We start from the raw sequence: 16,562 nt of genomic DNA on the forward strand, positions 1-16,562 counted from the left end.
TAGATGTTAAGGGTGCAAAAAATGTGTTTTTGTATGTATCTTTATTTTGAAGTCACAGATCAAGACATTTTGGTACAGCATTAGGGAAAGTCTTTTTTTAATTTACATTATTTAAAAGTAGTTTTTTGAGCATATTGTGTATCGGTTTATAAATAAATGTAATTATAATTAATATATCTGGGAAATAAAATCTCGGCTAATACTTTAAACATCTTGCAAACTACTAAAAAAATAAATGAAGGCAGGAGTTAACATTGGAGCCCAAACAATTGAATACAATCACTGTTTATTTCTAGATATAACTAAATTTAATAAGTTATAATAAGATTTATTTAGAATTATGCAAATGCAGTAGTTAAAATACACATTTATGTCTGTTTCCACTGCCAAAAGGTACTGAAAAGCGAACCGTACTGTACCACTTTTTGGGTATTCTTTCCAAAGGGTACCTGACATGAACAACATGAAAAAACTGCCATGTTTAATTATTATTATCGCCTTTTGGACTATAATGAACTCTTAACACGTTGTTAATGTTATATTTGCTGATGAAGAATAAAGATAGATGCGAGGTTTGTACTGGCTGTATATGTTTTGTATAGTTTTTGAACCCAAATAAGGCCTAAATGTTTGTTTTGGGTATTTTTATTTGTAATTGGTAATATTTCAGAGACTGTAAAGCTCGTTATGTGTTCATATAGGTTATATATATATATATATATATATATATATATATATATATATATATATATATATATATATATATATATATATATATATATATATATATATAATTTTTTATTTTATGTAATTGCAGATGTTACAGTTAGCCATTTCAGATTATCTTTTATCTGCAGCTATAATCAAATCCTGTTCATAGGTTTGTCATTGGCATTTATACATAATTATTTATTTATGTAAATCATCTGTTTAATAAAAAGTGCAATTTAACAATCTTCTTACTTGAAAAACAACTTTTTTTTTTTTACATGCGATGACACTAAGTGATTTCCTTCGAAGTAAAAGATATCCATGAGGACTTGAATTCAAAAGGACCGATTTTAAGTACTAACAACGCTGCCTTCTGTGATGATCACAGACAAATGTTCATTCGACTTGATGGTGCTGCTTATTCAAGAAATCACTGAGCAACTGTCTTGTCCATAATATCAAGTCTTTAGAAGACATTTAGTAATAAGGACAAACTCAAAGATGTCTACGCTGAATACAAATTATAGAAAACACAACTTGAACCACAAATAAAGGCGATGAAAAAGAAAAAGTTTCATAGAGACGCAGAAGATTACAAGTTGCAGTGTTTTTACACCTGGAGATGCAACAGTCATGCTGGGCAGAACTTTTATAGAAGGACTGAATCTGAACTTACATCTAGTAATTTCCTATTTAATTTGTCTTTTGAGACCTAAAGTGGCAGTGTGCTGATTTATGAATTTTTGTACTTTTTCTATTGTGTTTGGCTTAATCGAGCACCCGCCATCAAGAATTTCCTAGATGTGCACACACTGATGCTTTTCTTAAAAAAGAAGTGCTTTTCATATGATATGTGAACTTCGAGCGAAAATGACGTCGGCTGCAACTTTTTGTCTTAACACCACCATGGGTGCCATTTAGCAGTGGAGACTAGGGCTGGGCAATATGGCAAAAATGCACTCTTGATAATTATCTTCCATATTGAACGATAGCGATATATATTTGGATATAAGTTGTTAATGCTTCCAGATTTAAAAGAGTACCCCAACAATGACTGAAACCACAAAAATTAGAGGGTCTATTAAATGACATAATATTTTTGGCCGATAAATGTTCGGTGGCTAAAAATTCTATACATCTGTAATATTGACACAGTTTTAAATTCCCATTGTTGCACATTACCGCTGTGTGATTGGCTCTTAGATCAAAGTCCAGAGCGTATCATTGTTATTCATATACAGTTTATCGCAATTTGATATAACTTTTATCGGCCCAGCCCTAGTGGAGACACAAGCCTGATAAATATGACCCCTACCCCACTGAACTGAACTTCGCCAGGCAAAAGTGCTTATTTACTTCCATTGAAGCATTGAAATAATTAATCCAATATTTTAATCAATTTGAATCTTCTCCTGATTTGAACCTCAGTTGAGCTATGCTGAGTGTTTGTTTTGTTTGTGTGTTGTCAGCATGTGCTCTGGAGGTGCTGACCCTTTCTGAAGACCCCGGGCCTCGACAGCTCTCTGCAGAGGAGCAGAGGCGACTGGAGGAGCAGGAGGAAAACACTTTGCGAGAGCTCCGACTCTTTCTCAGGGACGTCACCAAGCGGCTTGCCACCGACAAGCGCTTCCAGATCTTCAGCAAGCCTGTGGACATTGAAGAGGTGGGTCAATATTAGAATGGTTAACCATTTATTAGACAACGTTTCCATTCGCCGAAGACTTTCTCCAGAAGAAAAAAAATATTGAAAAATATTTAAAAAATAATAAAAATTCATGGGAGGGCTAATAATTTTGACTTCAACTGTATAAATACAGTGGGGGAAATAAGTATTCAACAAGTATTTTCTATTGGATTCAAGTCAGGTGATTGGATGGGCCAATCTACAGCTTGATTTTCTTTCTCTGAAAGCATTTGAGAGTTTCCTTGGTTGTGTTTTGGATCATTGTCTTACTGAAATGTCCACCCTGGTTTCATCTTCATCATCATCCTACTAATGTAGATGTTGCACTGAAGCAGCTACACTGTGAAACCCAATAAGTTAAGGTAACTCAAACCGATTGAGGAAACCGATTGCAACAAACCATTTAAGTTAAAACTAATCCTAATGAGTACAGTGAACTTAATCCATTTAAGTTGAAGAAATGAGGTATTTAATAAACTCATTATCTTCAACACTGAGTTTAAATTTCAGATGAGTAGAATTAACTTTGTTCATTTTGAGTTAACTACACTCATTTCATTTGATAAAGTTGACTGTTGGGTTTTACAGTGTAGTATTAATTTACAATAAGGAAGGGCAGAGGGTTGCTGAATAACTTCTTAGAGATTTTAGCTGCTGTCCGGGCTTTCACTGCCTTTTTACACCTTCCTTTCTTCATGTGTTTAATACTTTTTTCCTGCGTCATTTCATTTTATTACACATAACTTCATTTGCAAACTAATTAGATCTTTTTTCTTTTCTTATGTGGATTTTTTTTTGGCTGTTATTGACAATTTCAAGCGAACAACACCTTTAGATGTTTTCTGAGAGAAATGGTGACGTGTTCAATAATTATTTTCCCCGCTGTATATCAGGGATAGGCAACTTGGGTCCTGGATGGCCACTGTCCTGCAGAACTTTGCTCCAACACTAATCAAACACACCTGAATAAGTTAATCAAAGCTCAAGATCACTACAAAGCTACAGGCAGGTGTGTTTGTTTAAGGTTGGAGCTAAACTCTGCATGACAATGGCCTTCCAGGACCCAAGTTGCCTGTCCCTGATATATACAGTATATGTGTGTATATATGTTGCTTTATTTTATTTATAATTATTATTTATTTATTTTTGAAGTCCTGAAAGTTTAAAACGGCCTAGTAATCCCAAGTAACGCTCCAGGTCTGTTTGTTTTTTTGTTTTTTTCAATGAGTGCCCTATAAAGGGTTAATGCCTGTAGGGTCTTTACTCCATTCATTCAATATTACCATCTAATTGGCGGCACCTGTGGTTTATTCGCAACCCCCAGACCAAACAAATCAAATGATTGCCATTATGCAACAGCTTGCACGCACGATCGCTACCTAAATCAGTAAATTTGAGATGGCAATTAAAAAGTTCATCAATATAAGAAACAAACAAGTACAAGAGCGTGTCTGTGAATACAGAGCGATGCATCTTTCACCCAGATCTCCTCAAGCATTTTGAGCTTTTTACAAGGTGAAGCTCAATAAGCCTGTCAAGATTATGTCCGGGTTATATTGATCCTGTTTAATAATCACGCTGAACTCAAAGGTTTGATAGTAGTATTCAAACATTTGAGGTAGGTATGATTTTTAAATCAGGCTCAATATAACCCGGACATTTATAAATGACTTATTTATTTTTTGTGTCTTCTTTAGGTGTCGGACTACCTCGAGGTTATCACACAGCCTATGGACTTGTCCGCCATCATGATGAAGATCGACAAACATAAGTACATGGTCGCCAAGGACTTTCTAGCAGACATTGATCTCATTTGCAGCAACGCGTTAGAATACAATCCAGACAAAGACCCAGGAGGTAAATGCACATTGTAGAGCAGTTGAGTAAATAATGAGACTGCTATCTGTTTTTTCATGATATAATATGAGGTGTTATAAGCATGTGGCTCAAAGTAGCTCATCCTTTCGTTATAATCCCTTGCTATAATGGCATTTTTTTGAGTGGATGAAAAAAATATGCTGCTTTGGTGTGTGTTTCTTTAAATGCAAATGATCTGTTTTTTAGGGATGTTACAGATCCTGAAATGGTTACTCGGACAGTGTTAATGTTAATTGCACTTTAATTTTAGTCGTATTTAGTCGATTACATTTTACAAGATTTTAGTCGACTAAATCTAAAATATATTTGCTTTAATTTAAGTGTAATTTTATTAAAATATTGTATACAATTATTTATTCAAAATATTCTAACTTAGACAAAAAAATAGATATGCATTGTTTATTCATATCATAAGTAATATGTCAAAATATGTGACGACAATCAATCCGCATGTAGGAACAGTAGCCATCTGAAAATGCAGGATTGTGCAATTATTTAGCAAACCCTTTATTTAATTATTTAGCAAAGCTACTAGTCTTTTTAACCAGTTTGTTGAACAGTTTCAAGTTATTAAATCTTTGAAAGGGCTTAAAATAGTTTGTCCACTTTGCAATGTCAGTCTATATCAAGCTTCACTGTTGTAGTTGGTGTTACAAAACATAGTGCTCAGCTATAGCACTGATTAAATAAGTAGAGTAATGATAAAGTATCCCATGTCTACTGTGGACCAGTTAATTTTTAAATGTGCATCTGTGTGTCACGCATCATACATCAAGATTAATTCCAATTGGATATGTACCAAAATATATTCCTCAATCACATTCTTGTCTCGTTTTTTATTAGTCAACGAAAATGTCAGTGTATTTTTATTATAATTTTCATCATCATCACTTATTTTGTATTTAGTTTTTGTCTAGTTTTCGTCGGTAGAAACTTGTTCGTCACAAAAATTATGACGAAAAATTTACGTCAATGAAATTAACACTGCTCTGACAACAACAAACTAAACTTCTGTATGTATTTAATATATAAAGTGCAAAAATGCTATCATCGTCACACTTTACAGTAATGGCCTGTTTCTACTGACTGGTACAGTACGGTACGGGTCACCTTTATGAGGCTTGCAATTCCAGTACCAAGGGTACCCTTTTGGTGGGCGTGGTGTATGACAAAGTTTCAGACAATGTCATTCTCGCTCGAGGAAATGTCTACAGTAAAGCTGTAACGATCGTTTACATATCATATGAGCAGCACTTCACTCAAAACAGATGCTTTATACACATAAATACTTGTGTATAAATGTTCATTACTAACGTTTCTATGAACATGATTTGATTATAACTGTAGAGCAATGACGGTGCGAAATAGCCTACTGTAACGTCAGCAATCATATAAAATAAATAAACAACTGCAACATATATGAACACATACAGACCCTTACAGTCTCTGATATGTCACCAATTACAGAAAAACTACACACAGCATACATTTAGTCCTTATTTGGGTTCAAAAACAAAACACAACACAGCCCACAGTCAGTGAAAATCTCTTATCTGTGTCTTTAATCTTCACCAGCACATGTAACTTCTGTTAGAAAGTAATTCCGTTATTCCGAGTTCATAATAGTTCAAAAGGCGACGATAAACATGGCAGTTTGTTCATGATTCAGGTTGCTGAAACAATTTGCTCCTGTGTTTTGTCAGGCTTCACTCTCGCTTTTGTCCTTTTCTTTTCTGAAAGGATCGGATGTTGGAGACACTTCAATAATTACACACACGTTATTATCATCAGCTCAAGAAGTTCCTTATATCAAATATAGACACAATGGAGAAACTGAAAGCAAAAACCGCTCACACTTTTAGACGGCCTCGTAAAACAACAACAGGGCACAGCAGATTTTGTTCTTGGCTTTGTTGCTGTACATCAAGACAACAACAAGGTTTGTTTGAGCTCGGGTCATCCATGGCTCATTATTATATGCATATAGTATAACGATGTAATATCTCGGCTGTGTATTTAAAACATGGCGGTTCCTTTGTTTTCATTTTGGCTAGCTGCACAAGCTCGTGACGCATCTCTGTAACCAATCAGCATTCAGCTGCGCGTGTAGCTCCACCTTTGGTACCTTTTCTTGTGTTTGATACCCTTTCGAAAGGGTGCCGAAAAAGTGGTATGGTTCGGTTCGGTATGCCTTTTGACAGTGGAAACAGCTAAAAGCGTACCGTACCTACCACTCAGTAGAAACGGGCCACAAGGTTCCAATAGATCAATTCCAATCCCACCCCTGAACCTTTCCTCTTACCTCTAGTTTTCCACAAATGTAAAAAAAAAGGACATTAATACGGATTTCTACTAGAAACAAGCATCTGATTTATTACATTCATAATGGTGTTAATGTTACAGTCATGATTTTCAATAAACGTTTTGATTTTAGAAAAACCTCAATTTAGTTAACGATAGTCTATTAATGACCACTGCAAAATATCACACGACATATTAAATTCTCATAAACTGACCCGATGACTTGACAGAATAGCCCAGTCTCTGCAAGGTGCTGAGTGAGAATGTTTTTTTTACAGCATGAGCATGTTGTTTATTTGTGGTTACATACATTAATATAAGCACTATTAATACAAAGAATAGTTCTGTGCCTCTTGCAACACCCAGACACACTATACTGCCTTTTGTTGAAATTAGAGTAGTGTGCTGCGCTTTTTGTGTCAATAGGCAACCCAATTTCAGTGGTCTTTGTGCTGGAGTGCATGATATTGAAAATGTGTGTTTATAGTAGTGGTGTCCCATTTCTTAAGGAGAAATTTATACCCCTAGCCATTCATGTGAGGTGCGTACTTAATCACATACTTATGTACTATTCTACTCCAATTTGTAGTATAAATAGTGTAAGTAGAGCATTCAAAATGAAATTCTAAAAGAATAAGTGCACTTTAAATACCGGATGATTTCAACCGTTAAAATAGTGTGAAATGTTGGACACTTCACGTACTAAACGGTCTCAGCTTTGCCTATGTAGCGGAAAGGGCAGAGCTACAACAGGTATTATTTGGTCATTTATTTCACTAATTTGGCAGCCGTCAAACGTCATCTGGTTGCTGATTCGAGTCCCGGCTGGGTCATTTGGTATTTCTGTGTGGAGTTTGCATGTGGGTTTCCTCTGGGTGCTCCGGTTTCCTTGTGGACTTGTAGTGTAAGTGAATCGGATAAACAATTGGCTGTAGTGTATGAGTGTGTTCATGAATGAGTGTGTAAAAGTGCTGGAATGGTTGGCGGTTCATTTCGCTGTGGCGACCTTTGACAAATAAGGAACTAAGCTGAAGGAAAACAATGAATGAATCAATGTTTGATAGAGAAGGACCATTTTGAGAATTTTCTAGTAGTGTGCAAGAATGAATAAACAACTAGAAATCTTTATTACTAGAAATGATAAGCAATGCATGTATAAAGTTTGACAAGTTGTATAGACAGAATTTGTTTTCACATTCAAGTAGTTTTATTTGTTGCCTAGTTGATTTAGAGGTAGTTTAATCATGGTCTCATCCACTTCTTTATTTAGAGTTTTGAAAACTGTTGCCATCTGGATAAAAAAACGCAGCAGTGATACTTGAAATGTGGAGGACATTAAATCAATGATTAATAGGACAGACTTGTCAGTTCTTCACGGAAAGATATGAGAATTTGAGGCCAATAAATGCAGCTAGATATTAACCCACTGACCTTTCCCTTTTTCAAAAGGCACAGGAAATCACTGTCGCTGATTTCTCCACAGAGGAAAAATGGCACTATAATGAGCAGTCTCCATAAAACCCATTCATCGCTTTAATGGACTTCTTGCTATTCTCTGGCCATACGGTCAGTCAGTCGGGACACTTTGGAGTGTAGAAAATGATGCGAGATATTTATTAGCGTTTATGGATGTGCAGTGTCTATACAGTACACAGAGTCAAATTAGAAGTACTGCATTTAGAAAGAGAAACAGCACCTAAAACACAAATTTCTTTTTTTTTTTTACTATTGAATTTTTGATATTTATTTTGAAATAATGTAAACACAAAAAAATATCACTTAGACGATCAGCATATAACACTGAGCTTAAACAAACAAACTAAATACAGGAATACAGGAGGCTGCTAAATAATAATATGAATAGTAATAATGCCAACAGCAACTATAATAGGAAAAATAAAAGGATAAACTACAGAATAAATGACTGAGATATACTAAAATTAATAATAATAAAAAAAGAGGAAAAATAAAAAAGAGGAAACCAAAAAGCACAAACTACTCACTTTATTAGGTACACCTCTCCAACTGTTTATCACAAATTTCTAATCAGCCAATCACATGACAGCAACTCAATGCATTTTTGCATGTAGACATGGTCAAGATGATCTGCTACAATTCAAACCGAGCATCAGAATGGGGAAGAAAGGTGATTTAAGTGACTTTGAATGTGGCATGGTTGTTGGTGCCAGATGAGCTGGTCTGAGTATTTCAGAAACTGATGATCTACTGGGATTTTCACGAACAACCATCTCTAGGGATTACTGAGAATAGTCGAAAAAGAGAAAATATCCAGTGAGTGGCAGTTCTGTGGGAACAAATGCCTTGTTGATGTCAGAGGAGAATTGCCAGACTGGTGTTGTGATGTTGAGATGTTTTAAACTGTGCTGAAAGAGGTCTATGACAATGAATGAAAGTTAGGAGAAGCCTAGAAACCATTCCTAAAACACTTAAACTTGCATAACTTAATGTATTATTGCTCCTTTTTAGACTCTGACAGCATGACAAAGACCATCTATAAAGCCATTTAATGAAGCAAGGTGGCCTTTTGATGTAAAAGGTGAACTCTGTCTATGGCATGCATTATTAAAAAAGAGGGTGCTCGTATTAAATTCGCTTACACCATTGTTAGCAAAGTGAAGATATTATATTACCCTTTGATTTCTGATCATGTTGTTGGAAGTTGGAAGTCTGTTAGCTGCCTACTTCCAAACAACACTTTTGTTCTTCTTTTTGTCAGGACTTAACTCCCAGTTGTGTGGATTAATTGGTCAGCCAGTGAAGGTTGTTGGCTAAATGCAGCCGGTGCCTATGAATAAATCATAGTAGCCCATTTGCTGGGAGAACGTGGGTCATTTGTTTAAATGCAGCGTCCACAGAGGAGCCACTGAAGGAATGAGACAAAACGCAATTAGCTACTTTAATAAGGAAAGAGAAAGAGGCTTCTGGTCCATTTAGATCAGGGGAATATGGGATTTAGGAGCTGTCAAAATTCCATTTGTTAAGCATTACTCTCACAACTGAAGCATGAATATTGCACTTAAAATCTAAGGTGTCCTTTCCCTTGCTATATAGGTAATATTATTTGTTGTTGCTATTGCTTTATAAGCTTCGCTTCTGCCATTGAAGTGCATTTCAGATTATTACAGAGAATGAAAGCCTCTTATTCTAGAGAGTCCTGCAATAGTTTTTGAATGACAGATTCCTCGAAAATGTCTTTGAAATCGCACCCCAGAAGTAGTTTTAAAATTATATCTTAGTATGCAAGTTTTTAAGGTTCTTCTAATTCGGATGATTAAATTCATAGCTGCCTAATCCTGCCCCTGGACGTCAGCCTCCCTGCTGAGTTTCCTTACAGCCCTCTTCTAAAACCGACTGCTTAAACTTTGAAAACAGCATCCCAATTTACATAGTTCACACTGCAAGTATGATCAGTTCTGCGGATGTGAAAGTATATGGCTTTGAGAATGTAGTAAAACATTTAAATTCAAGTATGTACCGGACACTTTGTTAGGTATGTTATGCTTGAACCCCATAACTACCTTAATTCTTTGTGGCATTATTCAACAATGTGCTGGAAACTTTCCTCAAAGATTTATATTGTCATATTGTCATAACAGCATGACACAGTTGCTGCAGATTTATGGGCTGTACATCCATGATGATTCTCTCATCCCAAAGGTGCTCTGTTGGATTGAGATCTTGTGTCTGAGGAGGCTACTAGAGCAGTGGACCCCAACCCTCGGGCCGCAGACCGATACCGGTCTGTGGATGAATTGCTACCGGGCCGCAGAAGAAATCATTAATCTATCTGAGTTTGAACGATCTTCAATTTTGAAAACTCTTTTATTTTGAAAAAATGACTGTATTCTCTCGTTACATTTTGGTCACTTAAGCTGCAAACTTTAACCCACAAGCTAGCAAAATGAGTAAGAAACTGGCATCTTTGGAAGGTTTCTTTGCTAAGGGAAAATGCCCAGTGAAGGACCCACAAACTTCCAAGGAATGGATCTGCAACCCATTTGTCAACAAATGGGAAGATCAACTGCTGGAGATCTCAAATGATGGCGGCCGTTCACATATCGCGTCTTTTCGTGTAAGTTCGTTATTTCCAATGGTAGTGCGCTCATATTGGGAGTGATGTGTGCAAGCTTAATCGGAATTAATTTTGTCCATAAATAAAACTTGTATCAGAGTTGCAGCAATGTTTTGTCAGCTTGACATCCTATGAGAGAAAATTTTTCAGGCGTTGACTAGTTCGTGGTGATAAAAAGCTTGGGGACCAATATATTAGAGTATATTGAACTTATTGTTGCATTTGTGATTTTGTCTGTCTATCCTGAAAAGAAAACCAGTGTTTCCAAACTAAAACGGAGACTTTAGCATTCTCAAAACAATCAATTTCACGAGTCAAAGAAACCAGAGTAGTGTGGACATCAGGAGTAACCACATCAAAACGAATGCATTTTAAAACAAAAACGCACTTGTCTAAACGGCACCTATGGCAGTATGAATCCAAACTTCCATGTTGTTTATGCCAAATTCTGGAAATAATATCTGAATATTGTAGGAGAAATCAATACTTATCCAACCAAGCAACATTTTTCCGATCTTCTATTGCGTAGTTTTGGTAAGCACCAGCATTCTAGCCTCAGTTTGCTGTTTTTAACTAACAGGAGTGTCATCAGTGTGCTCTTCTGCTGCTGTATCTCATCTGCTTCAAGGTTTGGCATGTTGTGTGTTCAGGAGTGCTCTTCTGAAGACCTTGGCTATTTCAGTTATTGTGGGCTTTGTGTCAGCTCAAACCAGAAGAATGGTCTGGCTATTCTTGTGATCTCTGGCATCAACAAGCCATTTTGTTCACTGGACTACTGCTTGCAGAACAAAAACCTTATTCTCATCATGGTTTGCAAACCCCAAAGAAGAATGTGAGCATTAATGAATTACTTTTCTAGCTTGTCTAGTACCAATAAGCATGTCTTGTTTGCGTGTGACATTATTGATTAGATATTTGGTTAACACTTTGCAATAAGGGACACATAGTTAATGTGTTTACTGACATAAACAAGCAATGAATAATGCTTATACATCATTTATTAATCATAGCTCAAAAAACTAAAAAACAAAAACAAAAATTCAACAAAAGTAATATAAATTTAATAACTTTGAAAGAAAAAATAAATAAGTAATAATACTAATATTAAATAATACAGCAATAACGTATTTGTCTAATCTATGTACTTTCAATGTCCATCAGTCCAACATGAACTAACAATGAACAGTTGTATTTTCATTAACTTTTCAAACATGAATAAATACTGTAGTTAATGTATTGTTCGTTATTTGATGATGAAAGTAAATACATTGACTAACAATAAATATATGTCCCATATTGTAAAATCTCACCGATATTTGCATTACTGAGAAGTTGAACCTAGTGGCTGGTAAGTGGATTGCTCAAAGGTGCAGTATGTAAGTTTGACACCCAGTGGTTGAACTAGGTGTCACATTTCTGGTTCAAAACACACACAAGCACAGGTTGCCAGATTGACGACTCCTAAAGGTAGATTAAAGGCTGTATTAAACCGTGTTCTTAATAAAAGCAACAGAAGGAATATTTTCCATATTAAATGGAGTTTTTGTCCTAACCAACATCTAAAATTTATATTTTAGAAACAGTTTCTTTTTCTTGCTCCTTAACAACAAAAACTGACAATGATCACCTCGTGCTTTATTCAGTGTTACATGCTAAGAATGTGAGTTTGAATGCCATTTTACTTGACATTTATTGCCATACTACGGAAAGCAGCAGCAGATAGTTCACCTCAGATCTTGAAAATCAAATAAATAACTGTGACTCAGTGTAAACCAACACATATCAGTGATTTAGCATGTACATTTAATAATGTTAAAGAGGTTTAATATGTATTAATTAGATCATAAACCTTACCATTTCGTTGGAGTGCAGTAGGTGCACCATTCTTGCTACTGAATGACTGTATTTAAATTTCTCTTTTTCGACTGGTGCAAACAACCAAATTGCTTATCACTGCAAATCATGTAGTGTGCTGTCAGGACACAGGGTTACAATGTAACCTGCTCACAGAATGTTTACGTTCGTAATATTTATATTATTTGCTAATTAATAACCACCTCATGAGGAACTCTGAATCTGCTTCTCATTTCAGAGTCTGCTACTGTCCACCAGAGGTCACATTTCGGTTGTGCATATTTTGAGAGCCTTCATTACTGAATGAATTAAATACACTGTTTTCCACCAAGGCAACCCAGGGTGCTAAAATATAATTGGCTAAACTGGCATTGGGCGGGTTAAAAGAAACAAAACAAAGACAGACGTTCCGGCACGTAATGCACATTTTCAAAGCAGAATATCTGACTTCAGCATTGCTTTTCAGGTAAACAAGAATGTTCAATTAGCATGTTTCTTACATATCTGCAAACATATTATGGTGTTTTAATACTTTAGAAAGCTTATATACAGCACCTTTAAGTAAAAAATGGCTCTTACATTTTGAAAATATGCATGATTACCGATGCAGGACTTGCTAAGTAGTAAGTTGTCTTTCATTCAAAATATTGCCCAAATTTAGTGGAAAGGTGCTCCTCAGAGAGCCAGATTGAGCACTGCTGATTTAATTTCTCCCGAGTTCATTTGTCAGTTTTTGGCACCAGCAGCCTGGGATCTTTGGGCAGGGCTTTGAAAGTCAAAATAAGTGTGTTTACACAGTCTTCCTTTCAGCCTTCCATTATATCCTTGACTGGAGTAAAGAGTGTCCTCTCACTCGCCCTAGATGGCTTAATTAGGCCCATCTTCCAATTAAGCAGTGAACTTTGCCAGATCCTGACCTCCAGTCTGTCCTGGAGTAATGAGGACTACCCAGTAATGTGCTGTCTTTACACACACGCACGCTCTTTCCCTCACTATATGTTTAAAAGCTGCTTGATTTAACGAAGAGAGAGAAAGGAAAGAGGATAGAATGCAAATGGTAGCTGAGAACTTTGAGAAAACACAGTAATCCCCGTTCTCACACCACAGTGTTTTTGTAAACAGAGATGCTTTGATTGACTGCCCGTGGAGCTCCAACATCAGAAGTATTTTTTTGGGGGTGGGGATTTTCAAATCAAAAAGATGATGCTTAAAGTTCTCGGCCGAATCTCAATCGATTACCGTGAGCCGTTGTTTGATTACAGCACCAAATTTTATTTATTTTGATTGGCCAAGCCTGTGAGGCTTCTCTTCTTCTTGTTGATTCCAGAATCTTCATTTATTCCTTGCCTGGAGAAAAGCGTGGAGCATTGAAATTGTTGTGTTGTGAAGTTTGTAATTTAAAAGTAATTAAAACTGTTTCCATCAGGGTAAAATAAAGCAATTAAAGTTGCTTTGTAGCATGTCAGAATTGAAAGGCATTGACAGAATTATTGTTGTTATTATTTTTTTGCTAGAATGGACGATTTCAGTTTAGAATGGTTGGTTGATTTAGAATGGAAACAGTCTGGTTTGATTCTAAAATATTTTCTTTTTTTGTACAGAAAATAAGTTATTTGAAGCGCAGCTTTAGTATTAGAATAAATAAGTAATCACTTCTTTGGATGGGCACAATTGTGTAGACTAATTTGTTGTCAAAACACTGAATGATTTTGTTTTTACGCCTGTATTAAGCGTTGTAAAACATTAATCGATTGAGTTTTTTCTTTCTCTAATAATAATTTTCCATATAATTTTCTATTTATTGGTATACTTTTTAAATTAATTGAATGAAATATGCAATTTTCCACAAAGGCAACCGAGGGTGCTGAAATGTAATTGGCTAAACTGGCATTGGGCGGGTTAAAAAGACCAAAACAAAGAGACATTCCGGCATGTAATGCATTTTCTAAGCAGAATATCTGACTTCAGCATTGTTTTTTAGATAAACAAGAATGTTCACTTGTTTTTACGCCTGTATTAAGCATTGTAAACCGTAAATCGATTGAGTTTTTTCTTTCTCTAATAATAATTATCCATATAATTTTCTATTTATTGGTATACTTTTTAAATTGAATGAATCAAATATGCAATTTTCCACCAAGGCAACCCGGGGTGCTGAAATGTAATTAGCTAAACTGGCATTGGGCGGGTTAAAGGATACAGTCTGGTTTTATTCAAAAATATATATATTTTTTTGTACAGAGAATAAGTCATTTACACTTCAGTATTAGAATAAATAAGCAATCACCTTTTTGGATATCCACAATTGTGTAGATTAATTTGTTGCCAACACTTACAACACATTGAATGATTTTGTTTTTACGCCTGTATTAGCGTTGTAAAACATTAATCGATTGAATTTTTTCTTTCACTAGTAATAATTTTTTATATAATTTTTTATTTATTTGTGTAGTTTAATTTTTAATTATTAGATAAATTGACAATTTTAAACAATATAAAAGATACTTCATTAAAAAAAACTAAAATTTCCTCTTCATCCACGATCAAATGGTTCTAAACAATGATTTTCTGTCTTCTGTTGAACACAAAACAAGATATTTAGCAGCCATTGACTATGTTTACATGGACATCAGTAATCAAATTATTTGCCTTCATCTGAAAAAGACAATAATATGATTAAGGTGTTTACATGGGTTGCTTTTTGAATGTTCCTTTCATGATCCAGTTTTACGTTACAGCACATAATTTGATTAACATCATTGCGTCACAGTGCTATCCACATTTCCTCTGGAGTAATTTCAGGTGTTTAATTTATAATTTTTAATTGACTTTAACTGCAGTTTGGCACTTTCACTTTCATTCAGGACCATTTCATGCGTGGCCCCCTTGACAAACGAGATTTTTTATGCGAGTATGAACTGCTGGAAGAGTGTTGTTTTAATGCAATTAGATATTGCATGCTCTATGGGAAAAAACCTCCGCGTTTTGCGATGCAGAGGTCTGTGGTCCGTGCAGAGAATGTCAGACAGCTTTGTGTATAGACTATCATGTCGCAAAATGCAATAGATTCTTAATCAGAGTATTGTCTTAATCGTATTAAAAATGTATTATTGGTGTCGCATGGCCGTCCCTGGAAAAGAAGGCAACATATTGTGCTCCAACATCTTTATGTACTTTTCAGCATTTATGGTGCCATCACAGTAGTGCAAGTTACCTTTGCCAAGGGCACTGACACAATCCCATACCATGACTTTTGAACTTAACGATCTGGAAGATCACAAATCTTATAATACAATCAATTATTCACTTCCTTTTTTATCATGAAAGGGTCAGTTAGTTCACACATATCAGTTTGTAGATACTTATTTGCATATGAAACAAGCCACACAATCTATTTCCACTGTATATATGAGTATATATGAGTCTAGTCACTTGTTAATTGTCGTTTTTCACAATAAGCAGCAGCTTTAATGGTAATCTTGATTATTTGTTTCTCTAATACCAAGAAACTTTTCTGTCAGTCATCAGGAATGTGACTTTTTTTTTCTCTCACCCAGATAAATTTTTCATTGTATGTGGCCTTACTGTCTTCTGTTGTGCTTGTTCTCAGATAAAATCATCCGCCACAGGGCCTGCAGTTTGAAGGACACTGCGCACGCCATGATCGCCTCTGAACTGGACCCCGAGTTTGACCGCATGTGCGAGGAGATCAAGGAGTCCCACAGGAAGAGAGGTGACATGACACTTCAGGCTGTCCTTAGCCCAGGGTTTCTTTGAGCTAGAATGAATCCTCAGTTCAGATATACATGGAAATGCTTATTCAACCGCCCGTGACCTTAAAAAAAACCCAAAACAAAATTTATATCAATAAGACTCTAAATTATGAAGTATAATAAGAAGTAAAAGCACAGACAATTTTAGATATAGAAATAGAAGTTATAGCTGAAGAAAATAAGATCAAATATAAAATATTTAAAACTTTAGATATAAAGAATATAGCTATAGGAAAGCTATAAATATTTGAAAAATCTTAGCTATACA

General features: G+C 35.4%; 1 protein-coding gene across 2 annotated transcripts in view; it reads left to right on the forward strand.

Annotated features, from left to right (window-relative positions):
• Positions 1 to 16,562, forward strand: part of atad2b (ATPase family AAA domain containing 2B) — a 201,145-nt gene that overhangs the window by 83,209 nt on the left and 101,374 nt on the right. For both annotated transcript variants that reach the window (XM_056480747.1, XM_056480748.1), the window contains exons 21-23: positions 2,181 to 2,374; positions 4,093 to 4,252; positions 16,132 to 16,254. In XM_056480747.1, the coding sequence (XP_056336722.1) occupies positions 2,181 to 2,374; positions 4,093 to 4,252; positions 16,132 to 16,254 (477 nt within the window). The remainder of the gene's footprint in view (positions 1 to 2,180; positions 2,375 to 4,092; positions 4,253 to 16,131; positions 16,255 to 16,562) is intronic.

This window comes from Danio aesculapii, chromosome 20, assembly GCF_903798145.1.
Source record: "Danio aesculapii chromosome 20, fDanAes4.1, whole genome shotgun sequence".
Lineage (NCBI taxonomy): Eukaryota > Metazoa > Chordata > Actinopteri > Cypriniformes > Danionidae > Danio > Danio aesculapii.